The following is a 26,077-nucleotide window of genomic DNA, read 5'->3' as shown; positions in this document are numbered from 1 at the left end:
AAAAGCAAAAGCATACTGAAATTATTCTGAAAATAAAATTAAATAAATAAGTAAAACTTGCTTTTTTTCAGGAAAGAAAAGAAAATATTATTGTACATTTTTGCTTGCTTGTTTAGTTAGAAGACGGACAGACATGAACTTCATAAAAGAATCTTATATACTCTGTTCATAAATACTGTCCTTTCTCCAAATATTTTTTGGAATTCATTTTCTAGAACTACCTGGGAACTATTTTATGATTAACAGCAGATTGTTGTATTATTTTATAGCCACACCTTGTGTTTACTCAGAAACTCTACTCAACAACTGTGAGTTGAATGAAACAATCAGATATTGGCACTAAATGGCTTTGGATCATTTCCAAAAATTTAAAGTATGAAGGCTGCCCTTGAAGCTATGTAAAAGAATGTGACAAGCTGTTAACAGGACATGTGTTTAAAATATAACCCTTAATTAAGTTGGGGACTGTTCATAATATATTTATAACATTTTGTTCATAAATATTATAAGTGAATTTCTCCATTTAGGGTAGCCTATTTTTCTTTTCTTTTTCCTTTTTTTTTTTTTTTTTTTACAAAATATACCTTTTAGTCTACCTTAAGCACTTAAAAGGTTTTGGTATGTTTAAGAATCCAAATTAGCTACTCCTTTAGGTACACTTCTTTTGGCAGTTTGAGGAAGTTTCTTTGGACTCTTCGAGGGGGTTATACATGTATTTACAAAACACATCCATTTTTATAATGCTGAGAACCAATCTTCCCAACTGATTATGAAGCATTAGAATTTCCACTAACCTACAATAGGATAATATAATACCTGTTATGTGAAACCTTGGGGCTCTGGGCTAGAAAGTGTCATGATCCATATGGATCTAAAAAGTTCATAGTAGTAAGTGCCTGCTTTATTTTATGTCACCTCCTTTAAAGTAATTAGAGTGTTTCTAGCTTGCAGGGATTGCATGCAAAGGGAGACATTTGGAACCATGTCATTGGTGATTTACTGGTGTGGAAAATTACCTGGTGATGTAGCCAAGTAGCCATTTTCATTCTAACCCAGTCCTATAGTCTGAATTGGGCTCAACTAGCACACCAAAATATATGCTTAGAAATGTCCCTACATGTAATTTACCCATGAGAAAACTCTGCAATTAAACTCACAAATGTTTCCTAATGGAAAATTATAGGACACAAACAGACTTTTTTTTCCATTGACAAATTTAATGTTACAGTGTCTAAAATTAAAATAAACTACAGTATGTTTCCCTTCCTTGGTTTAATGGAACCATTAAGGTTAGCAACAACATCCATTTCATTAGTTTTCAATTATGTTGATATTTTTTTCATTTTCTTTGCATCTGCATCATTCTCCAAAAGGCTTTTTTAAAAATACACAATAAAGTATTGAAATTAGCAAGACTTTATTTTTTAGAACATTACATTATTTGGATAAATGAATATAATCACAAGTTGACTTAAGTTTTATCTGTGTAATCCTAACAGTTTTACAGTTTAGCTTTTGGCTTTATTAAATATATAATACAGGCCAGGCACAGTGGCACACACCTGTAATCCCAGCAGCTCAGGAGGCTGAGACAGGAAAATCACAAGTTCGTGACCAGCCTCAGCAATTTAGCAAGGCCTTCAGAAACTTAGTGAGACCCTTTTTGAAAATAAACTAAAAAAAGTTGGGGCTGGAGATGTAGCTTGGTGGTAGAATACTCCTGGTTAAATCCCCCATACAAAAAAAAAAAATTGTGTAATAAGAATTTTTTCCTTTTGACAAACTATTAATTAAAATTCTTTCTTTATATTAAAAATATGCAGGACATATAGGTATTAGTAAGTTTTGTAAAATTTAATCTTTCCAGTTCCACCCCCATCCCAAAAAGGGAGATCACTGAAGCAGTTCTACTTGGTGCTAATAACAGTTTTCCCCCCCCCCAAAACTCCCATTCCCCAATAGGGAAAATTGATGTCAATCTTCTTTATGTCATTTTGTGTCCAGTTGGTGTTTTCATGTTATAGAGCATTTAAAGCAAGCAAGATGAATTTCATTAAAGCACCTTTGGAGATTATAACCTACATTGTTTAGGCTTACGGCTACTCAGATGAATCTTAAGGGATTGTATTTTTTTCTGTAATCAAGTATTTGACATCTACCTAGTGAAATTGTGTTAGCTATTGAGTTTCAACTTTATCACAATCTCTTTTTAAAAATATTTAAATGAAACAAGTCCTCCTTCAACTGACCAAATGAAACTTTGATCCTCAGACATATTAGGTAAATAATAATCATGAATTCATAGTGATTATTTATGATTTTTACATTTTTGTAGTGAGATGTGCTTTACTAATATGGAACATGTAGGTACCATCTAAATTTTTTATTTAAGTAGAAATATAAAAATGCATGGTTCTTTCTAGCTGTGAGTCTAGCTATTGACCTTTATTTACACAGAGTTGGTGTTCCAAGTCAAATCTCTGACACTGAGTCCTCCTCTCCCTTCATTGCTATTTAATGGATACATATCAACTTGTAAGGTGGTTTCTGGCAGCTTTGCAAAGCAATCTAATCTCAGCTCTGTCCTCTCCAATATTTTTATCAGTGACTTGGATGAAGACATAGATAACATTCTTATCAAATTTGCCAATGACACAAAGCAGGGACAAATACCAAATACAGTAGACAACAATATCATGAGCCAGAAAGTTTTCATCAAATTGGACTCAAGCTGAATGTTAAAAGATGAAATGTAAATGTAAGGTGCTACACTTGGGTTCAAAAGAAAAATAAAACAAAACTCGACTAACTTAGATTAAGCTCCCTGGAAACAGTCTAACATAGAGAGTTTTGGGCATATGTTTGTTGATTATTCCCATAAGATACATGTGTAAGGATGTGAGAGAGACAATATTGAGCAGAGAGAGAAACCGGCCTACAGGGAATTAGGATCTAAGCAAATCCTGAGGGGAGCTTGAGAATTTGCTGGGCCTTTCAGAGACATTCTAATTTGAAGCAAGGGAGCTGGGCCTTTGTGTGTCAGTAGCAGCCAGTTACTGGTACTGGGTCACCCTGTGGGAGACAGCAAACTTGATAAAATAGTTACCTTTAGGTGAAAGCAATTTCCATGAGTGAGGCAGCTGTGAGCTCTTAGCTGTCAGTATTCCCACCAGCTAAGGCATGGAGTCTTGGAAGAGCATCAATGTATCCATTACTTCATATTATTCAATGTGTGATCTTGTACTAGTAGCATTGGCATCATCTCTGAGCTTTTTAGAAATGTAATTTCATGAGTCCTATCCCATCCTACTAAATTAGAATCTCTGGAGATAGGGCCTGAAAAACTTTTAACAAGTTTCCTGATCTCCAAGTCATTTCTGTACCTATTACAGTTTAGAGTCTACTATACTACATAAGAAACATTGAGAATATTGAGATGACGAGGATTTTGGTGACAATGTGTCTCCAGTCTGTCTATCTATCTCTTCCCCTCCCTTTCTCCTCTTTTTCTATCTCTCCCTTTCTCCCTCTCTACGTACACTTTTGCACGTGTGTGTGCTTACATGCGTGCATATGTGCACGTATACACACACACACAAACACACACACACACATAATGCAGTGTGATAAAACAGTGGAAAAGTGAAATTAAGGTAATCTTATCCAAAGATCATTGGGCATAGCTTTATTTTTTCCAAATGAGGCTTTGTCAGAACTAGTTGCATTGTATTTTAATTAGTGTGAACTCAAATAAGGGTTCTGTGTCTTTCAGAAGTTCACTTATTATCAGGTTAAATCCAAGTAAAGAAATGTCTTTCATGTAAGATTAATCAGACCTTTTATTGTGCTGTATGCATAGTGAATCAATAAAGTACCTGTGACTGTGAATATGTAGAGGAAAGTGACAGGAGTATACTATGCATCCCTTCTAAAACTTTGACCAACGGGACCAATTTCTCAAAAACAATCTTATGTGATGCTATAGCATTTAACCCAATAGTATGCATGGAGCATGCATTCAATGAGCATTTGTAAGATAGGTAGCATAGCATCTAGGCCAGACTATTGCATGATGGCTCTCTAACTGAAGCAAGGGTGCTGGGCCTTTGTGTGTCAGTAGATGGATGTTTCCTGAATAGTAATGCATTTGGGTTCAAAAGAAAAATAAAACACATGTTTCCTGAATAGTAATCTCAAGCGCCATGAGCTTGACTCTTCACTTGTACATAAGCCTATAAACTTGCCATTTTAGACAAGGGAATTAGAGTTATTTGACCTTTGACTCTATTCAGACATTTTTCTATTATTCCTTCATTATTATTATTCTCAATTCTTATCTCATATTCTGTTATAAAGGTAGGTAGATAAATAGATAGGAGGCTGAAAACAGAGAGAGGAAGACAAATATGGATTCTTTGGTATGGCCTGTTTGTTTCTTTTTGGGGTGTGGGGTACTGGAGATTGAACTCAGGGGCACTCAACCACTGAGCCACGTCCCAAGCCCTTCATTATATTTTATTTAGAGACAGGGTCTCACACAGTTGCTTGGGGCTTCACTTAGTTGCTGACGTTGGCTTAGAACTTGTGATCCTCCTGCCTCAGCCTCCTGAGCCACTGGGATTACAGGCATGTGCCACTGTGCCCAGCTGGTACAATATATTTGAATAATATTGGATCTTTCTTTTCTTGCAACTTCCCACAAGGAGGATAGAAGGAAAATATTTAAAATTCATGGAAGTAATCTGGGATTCTTTTAATAATTAGAAAAAAGTGCTACACTTAGGCAGGGTCTCTATTTTAACAAACAGCAACAAACAATAGAATAGTAAACAAAAGAGTCTATTATAATTGCTGGAATCTTCTAGTAAGTTTTTTCCCATGAAACAAACTCCATTAACCCTCATTGATTGTCTATCTTCATCAACATTTTAATAACACAGAACTAATTTATAGTTGTGTGTGTTTCTCCCCACATAAAACATACAATTCACACCCAGCTAATGATTACTTTTAGCCTAATTGTTAGGTTCCTGCTGATGACAAATAACTTATTTTAGCAGGTAGGCAATCCCAGAAGCCCAGCCAAGTATTTGGTGTCTGTGAATAAGCCTCAATATACTTCTTGTGTAGAGTGTTGCTAGCCAGCCAATCTCACTTGGCAACCACTGCTGATGGGCAGACCTGGTCTGCTATGAGAAGAGGCCAGGGTTCTTCAGCAAAGCAGTTGTGGGAACCAAAGTTTTTCAGACCATTTGGTCAGTTCATGACATGAGACTCATTATTGACTACAAGTCCCTAACTGATGGGGTAGATTGGTTTACTTTGGTCTCTCTGGAGCATGCCGTACTTGTTCAATAACTAGCAGGTAGGCATCTTTACAATTTACTAGCATATACTCCAAATGAACATAACTAAATCTAGGTTAACTTTCTCTGAATCAGTTTCATTAATTTCAATATCAAAATATTTATAACTTAGAAAAATATGCCAAATCATAGAGTCTGTGACTTTCCCAAGCTCTGAACACTAGCTTCTGTACATTCTGACACAGAAATTCATTATCAATCTTTTAATTTTTGTTCTCTGTTTACATTTCAGCATCAATTACATCATGGTCGGCTCTTAAATTTGGGAATTTTCTGCTGTAGGGTGATTTTTAATATTTCAAGTATTTCTGTTAATTCCTTCCAACCTTTGTCACCATATTAACATGACTGGCTCCAAAAGGGCATCTCAGCAAGTATTGACCATAGTTCCTAGAAAAGCAAGTTTTTCTCCATCTTCTTTATCTGTATTCCAAAGTTTTGCCAAAGTTAGCTTTCATATGTTTGGTACCTGGTAGAGCCTTACATTTATAACTTTGAAAGTACAAAAGAAACTCAAATAGTGGCAGGTAGAATAGTGAAGTATCTAAAGTGAAAAGACTGATGTTAATATATATTTGCATTTTCTACTTAATTGCTTTGGTTAAAAGTAAGCACTCATTCTTTGCCAAGTACTGAAGTAGGTATTGTGGATGGTAAACAAAATTCTCAATGTATGTGTTTATTAATCCACAATCTAGGAAAGTATTATAATCTCTTTTTTTTCTGAGAAGAGGACTAATATTCTCTTACTGTAAGTTTTTATTATTTCTAACATATATTGAAAGAATTAAATATCATTGTAATTTAGTGGGAAAATTTATAGTATTTTATATATACTCACTATAGTATTTTATATATACTCACTATGTTACTTAATGTTTCCCTAATAAAATCATTAGTGCATATTTACCGAAAGCTATGATTGAGTATGTATTCCATTAACAAAATGCATATTCAATTTTAGTTGTAGCACCAATGTCACACCAATATTTTTGTTTTTATTACATTATTTTTTCCATGAGGATTAAAATAATTACAACTATATCACATATTACGAGTTTTAAGAACTACCTTAAAATTATATGCTTAAGGAAAACTATAATTAGATGTAAAAAATTGTGTTCAAATTTCAAGAGAGAATTTTTAACAAAATGTGTGTGCCTACCCCAAATACTCAATTTGTGTAGTATATATTATAAACTGTCTATATGAACTCATACTACTTAACAATAAACTAATTTAGTCTTGGAGTCTGTTCACATAGTGGGAGAAGTGTAAATAAGAAAGGAAAAAAGAAAAAAAATTGCAATTTATCAACAAATCATATTTTTCCTACTGACAACATTTATTGAGGAAGAAAAATGCATGAGATTCTAAGAGAGATGAGAAGTAGTAATAAACCCTAACCATGTTTTCTGTCATTACAGCAGGAAAGGGAAAAAGCTGGTCTCAACTCTAGAAAGTTATGTGGGGAGCCAGTGATTGCCTAAGTAATCACCTGTAACATTTGTGAAATTAAATTCAACAATTTGATTTACACCAAGAAGTGAACAGATAGATCAAACTCAGTAACATAGTCATTCTGAATGGCATTTATCTTTCCTAGATGTGCTGTCTCATCCTGTGTCAATTGAGCTTTCTGGTGATCTTAAAGGATATTTCCAAGTAAAATGTATTACAGTTATCCTGTAAACTGGCCTCTCTTCTTGTACTGCTTTTGCTGTGTGAAACATTATTCCTTTGAGTGCACAGAACTCATAGAGCAAAAGAAGGAAAATGGAGGGCTGGTCTTAAAAAACAATGCAATTCAATTCTGTGGCTAGCAAATATAATTCATAACTACACTTCTGTGACCATTAATAGAAAAATGATCAAATTGCTCAGTGTTCAATTTGTGTGGGTTTTTGAATTATTGAGTTGTTGCCTGAAATCAACTAAATTGTTAGATTAATTATTGGGGTCTTAAATGACAGCATCTAAACAGCATTTTTTTCCATTGTAAAAATTATACCAGCACAAGAGTGAACCAAATACTTTACAACTTGGTCTACATAATGTAAAGTAAGTAGTAAGTTTATAATATAAAATTATTATAGATAGCTTGTAATATATACTACACAAATTGAATATTTTGGATAGGCACACACATTTTGTTAAAAATTCTCTCTTGAAAGGTGAACACAATTTTCTCCATTTAATTTTATTTTTCCTTAAGCATATAATTTTAAGGTAGTTCTTCTAAACAACTCTCAAAATTTAGGTATTCTGACAAGAGTAACTGTGACGTTTGTTTTTTAAAGGAGAACAGAGCCTATAGAAATATTACTTATGGTGTTCAGATTGTTGGCTAATCCTAAAGAAGACATAATTTAATTCATTGAAAAACACTATCGTTTTTCTTTTTCTTTAATAATACATAACACATAGTTTCAGGTCAAAATTCACTTATGTGATATTACATATGATAAAGGAACATTTATGTGTTTCAATACTTTTGCCTGCTTACTACAAAATTATTAAAACTTAGATCAGGAACCAGACCTCAAAATCCATCCTATATGATAAATAAAGATAACTGCACCATAAAAAATAAATATTAGTCTTTAGGGATAGCCATGAATTAAGCATATTCATCATATGGTATCTTAGAAGAAATATTAAACTTGGGGTGAATAGGAATATTTGGGGAATAAATCTCAAATGTTTGCCCTTGCTATACCTCCTCTCTCATCATTTCTCCTCCTTCCTTAGCCCTCCTGTCCCCAACTTTGCCTCCTCCTTATGCCGTTATTTTTTTCATATCCACCTTAGCCCTTCAATTACTGTTGGTAGTTGCTTCCTGTGGACTCTTTAACTTTATCAGGTCTCATACGCCTCTTCCTGCCCACATATTTTCCCCATCCCCAATGGCTAAAACATGCCTAGTATTTCAGCTCCCTCCAGAATTGTCTTGCTATTCTGGGTCTCTCGATCTTCAGTATTGTTCCTATTTTTCTAAACTCTTGTTCATCCCATCTGCATATTTCTCTCTTCTCAGTTCAGCATTGTTATTCACATAGAAGATGGTATATAAGGGGGCATTGTGATGTGAGCAAATCTTCAGCACAGCCAGGATGAAGAGTGGCTACATTGCCATTTTCCATTTTCCCCACAGAGAAAGGTACCATAAAATAAACAAAAATATCCTTCATTATTTCCCCCTCAAAATACAGAGGAGAAATAATTTTGAATCAGATGCACAGAGTAACACTTTATGTTACATGAACACAGTATTATGTTAGCATATTATTGGAAATTGATTCTTAATGACCTCCATACTATTTATTCATTAATTGTAAGTTATTTTGAATCTGTTACCCAAAAGCTGACTATTCCTTTTGAAAGCTTTCATTTGTAAAATAACCTGTGTAAACATTCATACTATGTGTTTATTCTCCCCCTTTCAGTCCCAACTAGACTTCTCTTGTGTGTGTTATTTTAAATAAACAAAAGCAATTTACTCTTTTTGATTCCTGTAAAAATGGGTATGTCAGACTTTGTGGAAACTTCAAATAGTTTATTGTATAAGTTAGAAAGTTGGTTTGCTTCTTCCATCACCTTTGTTGCTTTTTCACCACAGCAAATTGTAAATGTAAACTTATTCCCCAGAAGATGAGCTGGGCTGCAATTTTCAGCTAATTGAGAGAAACAGCCCTGAGTCGAGCACTGTCAGGCTGATTTGAGTCTTAAGATATGATGATGATTATTGTGTCAAATGTAATCAAGAATGTGGGCTCTGAACTGACTAAAGGGCTGGCTGTTTTTAATTCAGGTTCGTATATGAAGTAGACCTTCGGTTCACCGATAGTCACAGCTGGCTGTAAAAGAGAGCAATTTTTAAAATGCTATTTCATTCTCTATGGTGCTGTAAGGATCAGAGATTGGATGCACAGAAGGGAAATGTCCTTATGCTCTCCTAAAAAATTCTATTTATTTTCAGTATGATATCCTTCATCTTAGAATTTCCCTGTGGCTAACTGGTTGGCAAACTTCTCAGTCCCAATGGAATCCCTTTACTTTTTGTTTAATAAGCAATACTTTATAACCCCTGCTTTACTATCATAAACCAAAATTTGTACATAATATACCCTACCTGGGCACACATTTTTTAAGTGCTATTTCCTTAGTTTTAAAGAGAAATAGTCATTTATGATAAAGTAATATGCATTTTAGTATGCAGTTATTTAGACAGGATCACACAAGAATACAAGTGAAATTTCTAGATGATGATACTATGAATGCATTTCAACAAGTGCAGAGTGACACTGCTGCTGATACAATTCCACGGAATACCATTGGCCATCCACAGTGTGATTTATTTTTATATGCTAAAAAAATCTTAGCAAAATACCTAACAATGCAAAGTAACATTTCCTTGGATTTTCACAAGTTTGTTTTATTCCTAAGAGGGTCAATGTGTATTAAAACCTTGTAAAATATTTTATATTTATATATAACATTAAGTTCCAGGTTCAGGTATTTATAAACAAAGTTTCTACATACAAGAATGTCCAGTAGAACATTCAAAAGTACTGTGTGATCTGGAAGTTTTCCATCTCTTGTCCTTTTACATATTAAACATTCTTCTTCAATTTTCAGAATGTCTTTTTGTATGTAGGTGGCCCATAAAATTGGTTTTCTGGACAAAAACTGATCTGATAATTGATGAAATAATATTCTATTAGAACATAACCTGCTTCTTATTAATATAGTTGTCACTTTTATAAAATTGACTGAAATGAGCAAATATTTAAGATTTTCAAGATTGCCAGGCAAATCTTTGAAAATTCTGTGATTAACACACAAGTTATAATCTATTGACACCACATTTATTGGCATGGTCTCTATAAAAGGGTAATTGACACCCTTCTATTCTCTTTCTCCTCCTATAGTTACATTAATTGTTCTCTAATCATGTTAGCAAATGGAATTCGATTCTATATTTAAAAATATAGAAAATTATGACAGTAGCCACTCAACACATTTAAAATACTAAATGCTACTTAGATAGAGGCTACAAGAAAAATACAAAATCATTTCTTGAAAAGATTAATCATGTAATTTAACAGAGAAAACAGGTATACATGTATGCAGAAATAAATAAGCTTTTATTATCTATATGTCTGAGGCAAAAATATTTTACATTTAAAAATTTTAGACTGGTAGGTAAGCAAAGTACAGCAGTCTATTTGCATTTCATGAGAGTATTTGACAAGGTCTTTTATTATATTCTCGTGAATAAGTTGGAGAAATACCAGCTAGATGCACAGCAAATTGGATGGTTTAGAAACCATTTCATGCTTTTACACAAAGGATGTCAATTAATAGATCAGTGTCAAGTGGTGAAGGAAGATCTCTGGTGCTGTGCCACAAGGTTTTGTTCTCATCTCTGACACACTGGATGATTTTGACAGAATATGAGTAGAGCTACAGAGAAGATGCCCATCAAATTTATGGGTGATAAAATATCAGGAAGGACAAGAGTATGTTGGGTGACAGAAGCCAAATGGGTGCCTGAACCAGCTGACTTTTAAGGCCCTTTCTCTATTTGATATCTTTGGACCAGGATCAAACTTATAAGCAATCAGAAAATTTACCAAGATTATGGGCTAATTTTGTCAGAAGTTACTCTTTATTATGCCCTCTGTTTTTCTAATGCACCTAAAAACACTGAATTAGCATTCTTTGCAGAAGCACATTTTAATAATTCAAAATAAAATGTTAGGTTTTCATGTAAGAGCATCAGAAATTCAATCATTGATGACTAAATACAATGTGTTATGCAGTGAAATTGTCTACCATCTCACTTTCACTGCTAGTATAAAACTTGATGAAAGAAAGAAATTCCAAAAATCTAACATCTATATTTCTGTAAAGCAGAACACAATTTTGGTCACAGATTTGCTTATTCTTATTTTAAAATATCTTGGTTAAACTACATAACATTCTATCAATAGAATCCATTTTCTGTTACAAAGATGGTATCTACAAATTATTGTGATTCTTTTAAAAAATATTTTGCTTTAGTTTTAGATGAACACATTGACTTTATTTTCTTTATTTATTTTTATGTGGTCCTGAGGATCAAACCCAGCACCTCACACGTGCTAGGAAAGCACTCTATAATTGAGCCACAACCCCAGCCCTCATTGCGATTCTTGACTGAAGTAATTTATGCAAATGAAATGTATAAAATTTAAAATTATATGCAAATATTAATATTGTTCAATAAATTCTCCTCAAGGAATAATTTCAAGATGTTGAAGAATGAGGGACTGTAGCCTCACTTTTAGAACCCTTGTCTGGTTCACAGTAGGTTTATTGATTTTTAATTGAATTTATTGAGTATCTGTTAAATGCCCAGAACTGTGGTGTAAATGCTTGCCTCAAGAAATTTATAGTATGGGGTAAAAATGGGAGCTCATAACCCACTTGAATCAAAGTGTGAAATATGATATATCAAGAACTATGTAATGTTTTGAACAGCCAACAATAAAAAATTTAAAAAAAAGAAATTTATAGTAAGTTGATAATGATGAAAAATATAAAGACAATAGTAAGTAGTTTGTTCACAAGTAAGAGAATCCTTGAAACCAGGTGCATCCATCAGATTCATTCCTTTAATGCTGCAGTTATAATTGAAAAAATAAATCCTGAATTTATGACCATTCCTCATAAATTTTAATTGATTTTTTAAAGGCTATCAATGCACTTCGAAGTATCTAGGTTTTTAAATGCTATTTCCCCCCTAGTAATTAAAAGTAAGAAAGCAAAAAACTTTAAATCTTTATTTTGATAAGTTTTAATTAGCTCAAGCTATTTGTAATCCCACATCTTGTCTTGTAAATCATATCTGAGCCATTAAAATCGATTTTAAATTAGAAGGGTAATTCTTTGAGAATCTACCAAGGAAGGCTTAGTCACTTTGAGAGATTAGTTCATTTCTTCATCAGTCTTATAAAAATGTATTTATTTTACTCTAAATTTCTAGGAAATAAATTTATGAAATATTTTATTTTCATGTTAGATAATTTTCATGTAAAACATTTAGAAAATACATAGATCTTCAGATAATCTCTGTATTATTAACAAACATTTACTAAATTATCATTATGAGAAGGTCACAACTATATGAACAAGAATTTTCCATTACTTCATAATAATTAAAATATTTTACTACTGCCTACATAATGTCCTCTTTTCAAATAAAATTTTCAGGCCCACCTTGAGTAGAAAGTATAGTATTCATTCCAATAGATCCATTGAATGGAAGCTGAAGATGATAAACAAAGGAATAATAATTTATTTTTGTCTTCACACACCAACACAGTAATCCTAATTTATATTGATAATCACAGAAAACCAAGGACTTTTGAAAATAATAATATATTAATATCCATTCTATTTATCTCACAGGGAGATTGGCAAGTGTGCCTTAAGAGGTAATATCTTACAGTACAGTAGATTGAATTGGGTGTTTCAGGTTTGCCACTTAATTTGGAAACTCAATCAGCCTCCCTGAAGGTCAGATTTCTCATCTGTAAACTGTTCAGAATAACAAAAACCTGCTCTACTAGCCACACCAGGTTATTTAAATTATCAAAGGGGATAATATCTGTGGAAGAGTCTGAAAACTGAAAAATAATATTTTGGTGCAATGTACTATAGCAATAATCACTGAACACAAAGGACTCTTTCTGAAGTGTATTGGTTAACCACAAAAGAGTACCAAGTAAGAATTTAGGTAAGAAAAGTGGCAAATATTTAGGTATCATAACCCAAAGTTCATATCAAAAATTATAAAATCATTTATATTTCCAAATTCCACTGATAAAACTTACTATAAGTTTATTTCATCTATCAATGATATGTTTTAGCTACTTCTTTTCTTTAAAATGAAATCTGCTATGTTTGCTTTCACTTTTTTTCCCTGATGCAAGAGATCGAACCCTGGGCCTCAGACATAGTGTTTGCTTTTGGATCTTAGAAAATTAAACCTGCCTGTGTTGCTGTCTTCTGATTGTTATACATTGACATCTAACAATTCACAGTTGTGTTTTTCTGTAAGCTATTGTGGATGAGGATATCTATCTATCTATCTATATTATGTAGATATCTCTATATCTCTATATCTATATCTATCTATATATATATATATCTATATCTATCTATATATATATATATATATATATATATCTGCTTAACTTCACAGTCTTACAAGATTTTTAAGAGATGATCCAGGCATGCCTTTTTAATTGGTTTCTATACTATTTTCCACACATCCTGTTAGAATAAAAGAGAAGCTGCTTAACTCTAGTCTACAACATTAGGAAATATGCCTTTTTAACACTTAAAATGACCAAAACCAACTTAAACACTCACATTATTAAAATCATTGAGAATTTTTTTAGAGCAGAAATTGTGTCCATTGAGAAGCCCAGCACTAACATAAGTTTGTATATATCTGGAAGGTAGTGTTACTTTTTTTTCCTATAGACCCTTTCCAGTTCCATAAATGTCCAAGATAATATTTTTGTACCTCTATATGAATCAAATCAAATGTAATTAGTTGTTCCCAAAATTACAATTCATTTTTCCCAAATCATATTTTTGGTATTGTAGCAGTAGAAAAATATAGAATACAGATCAAAGATTACAGAGTATTAATCTCTTTAACAGTATGAAAGAGAAAAATTAATGTGTTTTATCTATTCATATTTTTGTGTACATTTCCTTCATCAACTAATTTTTCTCAGTGATATATGACAGAGAGACACAAATCAAATGAAATGATTAATACAAAGAATAGTAGAGAGCACATTTTTCACTGTTTTCTCCTAATTTTTTTTATTTTCAGAAATGTCCCAATGGTTTTAAGGAAAGCACATAATTACGGTTGTTCCCCTAATGATATATTTTTCAAGTCGCAATTTTTAAAACATTCATAAGGTAAAAAGAAATGAAAGAGATGCAGTATATATTTAAAATTATTAATATGATTGGCAATGTCTATATTCTCTTACTATCTAAAGGTAAAGTCTAGGAGATTTTTTAAACCAAAATCTCTTCATGATTGAAGGAAGTTTACATATATAGCTTCAAAGCTGTGTTTTATCTTTGGAGAACTAATCTGTTTTTGTGCAAGTGTGTTGCTACTGCACATGTTAAAAAGTCATCCTGTGTTGTCTGGGGTGACGAAAGATGGGAATGAGTTTTCTGAGAACTAATCAGCAATACTTTGGGAACATTTAGGTCGTGGTTTCCAATTAACTCTGGAGAGTTTGAGTAATTTAGTACCAGACCTCAGGAGAGAGGGGATGAAAACCTCGCTAATTCATATGTCGGTGTATAGCAAACCAGCAAATTTGCGTTGAAAATGGATTTTTTTGTTTTGAAGCAAAGACCAGCTAGATCTTTTTTGCAATAGTTGGGGTAATATCTTTGTACATGTTTTTCCTTACATGTAAGTATTTGTGTATTTCAACCCCACTTATGGTAAAGTGACAAAAGGATCAAACTGTGCTCCAAAATGAGGGCCAGGACTCAGTAGCATAATCTTCCTTGCCCTTTTCTTTCTTTCACTTGAGTGAATATATCTGAAAGGGGTGGACACAAATATCTATCATCAGAGTTAGAAAAACTTATTTTCTAAAATGCAAGACTTGGGCTAAAATCCCAGCTCTGTCACTTACTTGTGCACAATCTTGGCAAAGTCATTATGGTTCTCTCAGAATCAGTCAGTCCAAAAGCAAAATGAAAGCATCTATAACCTGCACAGTTTATCTAGAAGGTTTCTTATTTTTTATGAAAATTCAAATCAATTAGACAAACTTTTATTGAGCATCCATCACTGTATTTTGAGATAAAGCCCAGCTAGATGATTTCCACTTCCTTTGATAAGAAAAAGGCAAAAGTGTTTAAGATACATTCATTGCTGATTAGGCAAATTGAAATAAATTCATGAATACAATGTGATGCATGTTATATCTGAGCTACTGGTAAAGAATGCAGATGTCTTGTAGCCCTAAGTGCATTCTAACTATAGTTAAATGTTTACCTATCTCCTCTGCCAGACTTGAATATGTTAAATGCCAAAGTCCATGTTTTACTGAATTCCATATCATCACTATCAAGCATAGATCTGGCCCATAATAGGCATAAAATAGGTTTATGTATGAATCTATTAATGAGAAGATGATAAGCATGGACAAATAAGAATTAGGTTCAAATGGAAATATAATCTATTTAGAGGTAAAAGCCTCTGGGAGGGAATGAAATATCCATAGATTTGTTTTTTAAAAAAAATTATTATTTTTTTTAGTTGTAGTTGGACACAATATCTTTATTTATTTATTTTTATGTGGTGCTGAGGATCGAACCCAGGGCCTCACACATGCTAGGCGAGCACTCTACCATTGAGCCACAATCCCAGCCCCAAGATTTGTTTTTAAACATCAAAATTCAACTCTTTTACTAGAAAATTATTAGGAACTGCTATAGTTACAGATAATTTGAACTTTGGGTTAACTTGGTTCTGTGAGTTATGTTAGACATTACAAGACACTTTTTGGTCTAAAGGTCAGGTGCTGGTGTTTCTTCTCTCTGACCCATATCCTTGAAACAAGGTACAAAACCATGATCCTGTAAAGCTTTCCCTAAAAACATTATGGGGCATAATAGTGGTTAAAAATACAAATAAATGAAGAAAGATTCAGAGTATTTTACTTGTTTACTCTATGACAGTACAGGGCACAGATGAAAGTGTTGCTTAGTGGAAGACTGAGCACTATGAATTTTCCCCAATTTATCCCACTTAAAGGAACACCTGGGAAAAATAACCTTCCGTATCAGTTTGAGCCCTGTTTTTCCTAAAAACATTCAATGTGTTCATGTCTTTTGTTTGGCCTGTGTGTGTGTGTGTGTGTCTTGCAATATGATGTTCTGATTAAGTATTTTTCATCCATGTATCTAATTGTGGAATAATATCTATACATTAATTAAGCTCTTCAGCCTTACCTTGTGTTATGGTTTCAAAATTAGTTGTTCACCAAAAGCTCGTGTGTGAAACAATGCAAAAAGGTTTAGAGGTGAAATGATTGGGTTATGAGAGATTTAACCCAATCAGTGATTAATCCCCTGATAGAGATTCACTTGGTGCTAACTGTAGGCAGGTATGGTGTGGCTGAAAGAGGTGGGTCCCTGGGGGTGTCTTTGGGATATATATTTTGTCCTTATTGAGCAGAGCTCTGTCTACTTTCTGGTGCCGTATTCACAGCTGCTTTCCTTCAACATACTCTTCTGCCATGATGTTCTGCCTCATATCAGGCCCCAAGAAATGGAACTGTCTATGTATGACCTGAGACCTCTGAAACTATGAGGCCCCAAATTAACTTTTCCTCCTCAAATTGTTCTTGTCAGGTCTTTTGGTCATATCAAAGAAAAACCTGACTAAAACACTTTTAAAAATAATGGATTTCTCTTCCTTTTCCTCTTTTGCTATTGATGTATTAAGTTTGCCTATAAGAAATTGGTGATTTCAACTGCATAGCAAAAGTAAATCTCTGAAGTCTTAGAGATTTATTCAGAAATACAATGGCATGATTGTGTCTAGTGACAAATCAGAATATACATATTGCCTCATTGATGATCATTTCTTTAACAATCAGTGGAGATGCTAAGACATGCTTTCTGTGATTCATCATCTTCTTACAAAGTTGTCTCTGGATGAGCAATTTCTCAAGATGTGCTATATTTTGTATCTCCAGTACTTTACACCTTTGATAAATTCTTACTGGTGATAATGCATATCCACATTATCTACAGATCTCCTTAAAGGATAACCAAAAGTGCAGTAACCCTTCAGGCACAATTGCTGATTGGAGCAATCTCCCATAGTGTCCCTTTTGGAGATCACCAGTCTGTGTGAGTAGTTATCTATTTCTCCACTTGCATTCCTTAGGCAAGTGAAATTTTTAAAAATATTTTTCTAGTTGTAGTTGGACACAATACCTTTATTTTATTTATTTATGTATTTTTATGTGGTGCTGAGGATCAAACCCAGTGCCTCTCACATGCTAGGCGAGTGCTCTGCCGCTGAGCCACAACCCCAGTCTGACATGTGTATTTTTAAAGTTCTTATGACAGACGCTTCAGCAGGTCACGTTCTCCAAAAAGCAGATTCTGAGAAAGCGATTAATATCCAGAAATTTTATTGGAGAGAGTTTTCAGCTTAACACCTGTGAGGAGAAAAGGAAAGGGACCAGAATAGGGTGGAAGTAGAAGCTGAGCTACCCATGCAGCTGTCACTATGACAACAATCGACCCTCCCTTCCCCATAAAGAGTTAGGGTAGCCCTTCAGAATTATCCTGACTTAGAGTAAGGGAGCCAGGGTTTTATAACCCACACATTAGATATCGACCTGTCAGCAGGTCCAGTGTGCCACAGGAACAAAGGGAGCAGCTCTCTTTAACAGAGTCCAGTCCTGAGGCCTGTTAGCCAGCAGCACTCTCAGCAGTGAAGTATTTTCATCCTGAAGAGGGATCTGGGCAGCTCACCACAGTGTCTGCCACATTATGATTGTCAAAGTTTATTCCCCAGCAGCAGTGATTCTGAAACTTTAGCATGCATTAAAAATGTTGGGAGGGCTTGTTGAAACAGCTTACTGGACTCCACCTATAGATTTCTGGTTTAGTAAGCTTAAGATGAGGCCTGACAATTTATTTGCATTTCTAAAAAGTTCTTTGATGATGTTGGTTCTACTAATCCATAGACCATATTTGGGGAACCATTGTTCCATATCACTCTTGTTTATATATTGAGGATACTACAGGATGTCCTTACAAATAGAGTAAGAATCTTTTGAAATCATCATACCATTCCTTACTCCATCAAATTCTCAGCTATTTTGTGTACATTATAAAGCTGGAAAAACTGATTTTGCTATATAAAAAGTTCTTAATCTCTACAGTAGATTCTCTTTGTAAAGTATTATTATTTTTCTAATATCTGGCCATTGCTACTTTTAAAATTCAACAAAATTTTCTCCAGGGTTTGCTACCCTGGACAAAGGAATTGAAAAATAATACATGTTCAGGATCTTTAGTTTTGGTCTAAATCAATCATTTATTCATTTATGATTCTCATTATTTTTATATTTCTCTTTATCATATAAGCCATTCAAAGCCATATTGCTGAGAAAAATTAAAAACTAAGGGGTATATTTAGGGTTATTTTGAATGTACAAATATGGAAATTAAGTACTCTTGACTCATTTGAAGTCTAAACTTGGCACAATTAAAATTTAGGAATTCAGTGTACATGCATTGGACCCAGGAGAATGGCTGTAGTCTTAAAAAACCCTATACAAGCAGGAAACAACAATCTCACCTGTGATCAACAAGGATTGTGAAAGAGCTCATTTGAAGAGATATTTCTGCTGTTGCTGCCATTGGATTTTTCTAAAGTGTTTCCCAAATTAGAAAATATCCAGCCTGATGTTGTCAATATTTCAGACCACAAGGGTATCATTTAGGAAAATGGTGCCTTACTGTCCTGAAAGAGTTATGCTTCTTCCCTAAGGGCCTAATTTACAAAGCAGCAAACTCACTGGTAGGATTTGGCTGAAAATCTCATTGTCTGGGTAGAACCCTTTTATCTGATTTATGTGCATTGCATTTTGCAAATAACTCTTAGAAAGTTATTTACTAGTTACTTCTCTGGCAACAGAGGGTAAGTGGTGTTTCTAGATTAAGGAGAGAGGAGCTCGGGTGTGTCAAGTGCAGCTCATCATGAAGATGAAGCTAATAATAAAATGCACAATGTCTAATTCCCCAAGTTTCACTAGGTCAGTGGGAGAATTTCCTATTATCCTTTTATTTTGTTTGTAATTGGAGTATATTAGAAAATATGTCGATGTCTAACTGTGCATTCATCTTCTGGAATGTGACAGCTTATTTCTGGCCTGCATTTTGGACTGGAAATCGAGTAAGTCTTAGTGCAAACTGGATAAAATTGCTTCTTTTGCAGTTCAGGAACAGTCACTTGTCAGCAGTTACATGGGATTCAGCTTGCTATATATTGCATGCCCGATTGTAGCATTGAGATTCTGGAAGCTGTGACAATGGTTCTGCATTTTTAAATCCTGATAGATGACAATTTTGATATTTGTCCTTGTATTGATAGTTTGGCTTCAAACTACATAAGCCAGCAGGCCAGGTTAGCCCTTGTGCTTTGTGGGGTTTAACTTTGCCCAACCAGAACACTGCACTGCCTTTCAGCTGTGCTGTATTAACATTTATTTAGGAGTTGATAAATAGCTTAGTGCAATGCTTACTTTTTTCCAATAGCTGCATCCTCATAAACCTATTCTACTCTCCACGAGTTAATGCAGACAGAAGATTTTTATCCAGTATGAGTGCCGAAACTACCCTGGGAAAGACTGTGTACTCAGCAAAAACCTCACCCATGATGAATAAACAGCTCTTCCGAGGGCTTTGCTGCCGCTGGCTCGGCAGGAGTTGTTTGCCTGGTTTGCACATCCCATGATAAAGTTGCTGCTGAAATAAATTGCAGTTTTGCATAATTATTGACAATCACATCTTAACAAGCAGTGTGTATCATATTCAAGTGTTCAATTTTTTAAATCCATTTTTAGCTTATGTTTAATCCCAGAAAGTGTTTGTGTAGTAAGAGAAGGCAAATAAGGTATTTAAATAGAGTACTAATTTCCTCATTTCGGGCAAAATTTACCTGAATCTTTTTAGATGGAACTGTTACTGCCTATGGTAATTTTCCCTCCTGAGATATTATTATGTAGATGTTTGCTGAGGGTGTGTGTGTGTGTGTGTGTGTGTGTATCCACAATGAATATATATATCCAGAAAATGTAAATTTTTAAAGTTTTTGTGTGTGTGTCATTAGGGAATTTATTGCATCCTTTTAAAAGACTAGAGGAATGGGAAAATGGAATGTGGGTAGAAGGAACATTTTTGAGTATCTCTAATGAGTAACTGTGTAATATGTGAAGTGCTAGACTTTACATGCTTTATTGTATTTGATTCTCATCCCAGCCATAGCTACTGGAGATGAGGAAATGAGAAATCACAGAGGTTAGTAACTTGCTATGTCACACAACTGGTAAGGAACACTGGGAATTGAACCCAGATCTGTCTGGTTTTTAAGGCTCTTACTTTTTCCATTACACATAACATTTTTCTTTTGGGGAATATTCGCAGCTGTATGACCATCATCTAATGAAATATGAACCTAGTGAAGTAGTTATAACACTCTAGGGTCATGCAAAATGATATTTTGCACAATGGTTTCTATGAAATGTTGTTTTTCTTCTTGTTAATCTTTCTTTTCCCTTTGCCCTCCAATCCTATTTTTCACCTCCAGTGAAAAAAATACTTTCTGACTGTGTATCTTCTTGACTTTTCTCCTTCCCTGTTTAATCCTTGTTTCTTGCTTCAGGGTGACATCAAGATAGGTGGGGGTGGGGGAGGTGACTTAGTGGCAGAATGCTCACCTAGCACGCATGAGGCACTGAGTTCAATCCTCAGCACTACATAAAAATAAATAAGTAAAATAAAGATATTGTGTTCATCTACAATTAAAAAAAAGATAGGCAAGAGGATAGATTCTAAGGTTTTACCTAAACATTAGCTTTACCTTTTGCAGCATATCAAAATAAGCATTCAATATTGCCCAGCACAAACTACTAAGTTTAAAAGATGATAATTTTGAGTGTCTATGTATGAATTTGCAAATATCCAAAAGTTGTGTCTGGGTGGGTGTGCGTGTGTGTGCATGCGAAAGAACCATTTCTGTAGAGAAGATTTATAGAAATCTGGGATGGTCATTCATTTTTAATAGATATTCTTGCATGCCTATCTCCATGCAGAAGCCTTTAAGGTACATAGAAATGAAGATAAATAGCACAGTATTCAAGTTGTTGTTGCTTAAAGAAGAGCTTGAGCAACAACCCACCTTTGCTCTTTTCATGGAGTTCTCTGGGTACCCCATTCTGATATTTGAGAATTGCATCTGGCTATTTGTTCCTTTGCAGAGTGAGTGAACGAGAGGCTGCTTTGGAAGAAAATCATAGATTACTACAACAGTTCCCCCTGGACCTGGAGAAGTTTCTTGCCTGGCTCACAGAAGCTGAAACAACTGCCAATGTCCTACAGGATGCTACCTATAAGGAGAGACTCCTAGAAGACTCCAAGGGAGTAAGAGAGCTGATGAAACAATGGCAAGTAAGTGAAGCGTTTCCACTTTAGCACTCTTGCAAATCCAATTGAACAACTCTCAGCATTTGTACTTGTAATTGATAAGCTGGGGACAAAATAAAATGGCTGTTTTATACAGCCCGATATATTTCAGCATTTGTGCAAGGAAGAGAGAGGCAGAGGGAAGAGGAAAAGTCATTTGTGATTCGATTTAATACCCTTATCTTCTAAAAAGTACATATTTTTTGACCAGAAAAAAAGCTTGCATATAAAACCAGAGCTTTGGTCAAGCAGAAACTTTGCTCCGACAGAGAAATAATTTAGGGATTGGTTTATTAAATTGAAAAGGTTGCCATTTTTGAGTGTTTATTTAATATTTTACAGGGAAAGCATCTGTATGAATTGTCTGTTTTATTTAGCATTGCTAACTGAATCAGTTTCCCTTCATTACTTTCAGATACATTTTGAAATGTTAATCTGGTACTTTGTAGTGTTCTTCCTAACATGATCTGTGAAAATAAAAATGAAATGGCTAAATTTGTCATAGTTAATGATCATACAATATTCAGACAATTGTTTTTCCTAGAAACAAAAATTATTGCTATAACATTTCATAGGCATAAACAGTGAAAACAGAAATGTGAGGTAGTTTTGTTTAAACAGAGTCTCATTGAAAATCATATTTTGCAGTTCAAGGAGGCTCTTCAAATTTATTCTCAGTAACTAATATAGTATACTGGAACTGTTGTGGAGTATTATATATAGTTGGCTTTTCTAACTTTGGTATCATTTCAAATATAATTTGATACGTTAAAAATAATAGAAAGTTTTAGACCAACCTAATTCTTTGCATATTTTAAAATTATGATGAAAAAAGTGATAGCATATCCTATGTTGAAAATAATTCCAAAATGAATCACTACAAGCAAAATTTCTTCCTCTCCTCTCCTCCTAGTTGTTGTTCTGCATCTTGTGGTTTGTCTGGATATGATATTTGATCTACTGTGCTACTCTGGTGCATAGAGTAGGTGATGGTGGCAATTTATAGTGGTTTGAATCTGTCATTCTTGCATTGTCATCCTCCTCTGACCCCACTTGCTCATCCACAATGCATGTTATATTCTTTGATACTTTGGAAGTAATTTCTTCAGAACAATACCTGACCTGACTTAACTTTTACAAATATCTCCCAGGGCTTTTGATAGAATATAAAAGAAATGTAAATTTAGGTTTTTTGCACATTCTTAGATGAATGATTAGATAATATACTTCTGTAACTCATTTTGCTCACACTATTTCATAGATAAATTTTTATTTCACCTTATTAATGTTCATAAAACCACCATAGAATTTTAATAAATACACAAGTTCACATTTTCCTCACAGTTATGGTTAATAAATAATATAATCTTGATTATGAGGATTTTTAAGTAAATTACTTTGAAATGAATAATAATCTTATTATAAAAAATAATTTGATATCATGGATTTAGTAAAATTTCTCTTAAAATAGTGAATAAGTCGCTTGAGAGGAAAGATATATCTATTATCTCCTATACACTTTATATTTGTAATATTAAAAATGAAAATTCATATGTAAACTATGAATCTTGAGAAATCACAAAATCCTGAATCATTAAAGGAAAAACTCACCATGTTTCTTAACTATATTTACTATGGATAAATGTAGAGGAAGCTACATGTTAGGTTCAGATTTCTCAACTCTCAAAGCAATTGAAAATCATGCAGAGAAAATGTCTTAGTTTGTGTTATATTATTGAATAAGATATATGTATTATTTTTCCTTGCTTAGCCAAACCAAAGTTGTTGCTTACATTAAATCTAGTGTTGAACAGGCCACCCTTCTCCATCTTTAAGCTGTAGCACAGGTAATGTATAACCTTTAGAGTACCAAAGACAAAAAAAGAAAGTTTGAAAATAAAACAGGGGCTTTTTACTGCCTCTGTCTTAAAGTGATGAACTGTATTTATTGTTAAAAGCCACATAAAACTCCCTAGAGTTCATGAAAACCTTGGCATATCATTTTCTCCTTAAACTATAGTAGGATTAACTAAGTTTCCAAAATTATTTTTAGGCAGTTTTTCTTTCCCCTCTCAGTTAATATTTTGTTTTCTATGAATTCCAGTTGCCTGAGGTTTTAACTACATATTATAGATAGGAATGACCAATTCCAGTTTTTGGTTAGATGGTTGAATAATGGTCTTTTGATGAAAGATTTTCAGATGTCAGGGTAAAAACTGTGAACTTCTGAAACTATTGATTATTTTTAATGGCACATTTCAACTGATTGAACTGAGTCAAAAAATTAGAGTTTAAAAACAACAAAGCTTGAAAGTAAATAAAATGACATACGTTAAGAGATCATATACAATTTCAGCATTTCAACTAAATAGAAGTGTTTGGGGCTTCCCCCCCACCCCGTTTGAATATGAAGTTTTACCTTGAACAAAAGGATTTTTCTTTAATATGTATGAAGAGAAAAAAAGTGTCTTGATATGACTCTTTACTTCATTTGAAGAACTTGCTAGCATTGCATTCATTGATTCATGCTGTATAGCATGCTGTACAGCATGTTATCAAGCCACATTTAAAAAGTGAGCTAGGTACATAGGTGTAGTCAGTGGCATGCTACTTAATAGACAGGCAGGAGGAGGATTAATTGAGCCCAAGAGTTTGAGGGTAGGGTAGCCTGGGCAACATAGTGCAACCCTATCACAAAGAAAGAAAGAAAGAGAGAGAGAGAGAGAGAGAGAGAGAGAGAGAGAGAGAGAGAGAGCTTTGTACAAATGCTGCTGAATGGAAAGAGAGAGGGGGTAAAAGCCTTCATAAAATGTGTTTTTCTCTATGACTGCCAATCGGTTGTTCTATATATGGAGACTTGGCTCTTGATAGACTACCCATCACTTTTGTTTATCAGCCACTTCACTGGATATTTAATTTTCCCAGCAATACTCATAATGCATGGGTTCAATAAGCATAGATCTATTATGAAGCATATGCTTCCTGAATGGAATTAACCTGATAAATTCCATTCTGAAACACATTAGAACTTATTTGGTTATTAAGAAAAAGTGTTATTTACTTTTCTTACTAAATCAAGGAAGAATGTTACAGTTGTCCTTGTACTTCAGATGTGTACATTTTTCTTATGAGTATGGTCACGTCTGATGGTCTAACTGGAATTTCTAAGCTGATATAGTTTTATGGATACCATATAGAGCCTGATTGGTAAAAGTTTGGGAATTTTTAAATTGTGTATTTATCCTTAGAATGAAGACCTATATTCATAATTGAACTAGATTCTTTTTCAATCCAAAATATTTCCTCTTGGGGCCTAACAGAGTTGATAAAGATGTTCATGGTTCGAAGTTCTAACATAAAACACTAGATAACTAAGTAAATATAGGATGAGTCTGCATCTATGCAAATATTTCTTAAGAGTTTCATAAATCCTACCTGGTTCTCCAAACACTCCCGAGAGCTCATCAACACCAGTTGTAGATGTGTCTGGGTGTGTGGTAGAGAAAGATGGTCATAAATGGTGTAATTAAGTTCTTTTCTCAGCAAGAACTAAGGAGCAATTGATATATGAAATTCTTTCATCTGTAAGCTGGATTATGTCTCAGGTCTTCACTAGTCTCATGTGTTTTGCTTATATCTTCTGACAACCTCTCCCCCATTATAAAAATTCTCTTTTATTAAATAACACATTTCCAGAGAGACAAGTTTGAGAAACTTTGAATTGTATATCACAGTACACCTATAAATTAAGATATATTTGATTTCTAATACATTATTAAATTGGGGGAAGGAGTTTCTTAAGTTTCTCAAAAACAAAACAAACAAACAAACAAAAAACACCCTGGCCAACTAGTTATTTCTAAAAGAAGAAAAACTTCAATCTTAATATCATAATTAGTACCTTGAATAAATTTGAATATCATATTTCTTGGAATAGCTGATATTAGAAAGATAATCTACAGATCCCTACTGCCAACAAAAGGAAATTTTTAGTGTATTCTTTTCTGTTGCTTTAATTTTGAATTGAGTTTTTATGTATTTTTTAGTCTTTCTATTTTGACTGTTGTCTAAAGAGTGTGAAAGTGAATCTTGATATCTTTCTTTTGCCTGCTGTTGACTGCCTACCACTATGGATATGGAAAAATGTTACATACATTATTTCCCTGAAAACTCTTATTAATTCAGCAATCTTTATTAAACATCTGTCATGTATCCATGTGTTAGGTATGATGTAGTGATAAAAACATGTTCAGAGAGGCAATTAAGTGATTTTCTTTCTCTTTTTTTGGAGGGGGGGAGCTTTAAAAAATGCAATTTATTTCATAAAGCTCTGGAAGATTAGAGACTTCTCTCAGGCTTGAAGACAGCAGTCTTCTTTCTCTGTCCTTTTCTGGGGGGGG

The 26,077-nt window shown here is 33.8% G+C and overlaps 1 protein-coding gene across 1 annotated transcript in view; it reads left to right on the top strand.

Moving 5' to 3' along the window:
* Dmd (dystrophin) overlaps positions 1-26,077 on the top strand; it is a 1,737,386-nt gene that overhangs the window by 1,162,170 nt on the left and 549,139 nt on the right. The window contains exon 50 of the mRNA XM_048796385.1: positions 21,473-21,662. Within this exon, the coding sequence (XP_048652342.1) occupies positions 21,473-21,662 (190 nt within the window). The remainder of the gene's footprint in view (positions 1-21,472; positions 21,663-26,077) is intronic.

This window comes from Marmota marmota, unplaced genomic scaffold (genome assembly GCF_001458135.2).
Source record: "Marmota marmota marmota unplaced genomic scaffold, marMar, whole genome shotgun sequence".
NCBI classification, from domain to species: domain Eukaryota; kingdom Metazoa; phylum Chordata; class Mammalia; order Rodentia; family Sciuridae; genus Marmota; species Marmota marmota.
The sequence above is the reverse complement of the archived record's forward strand: the minus strand, read 5'-3'. Positions and strand labels throughout refer to the sequence as shown.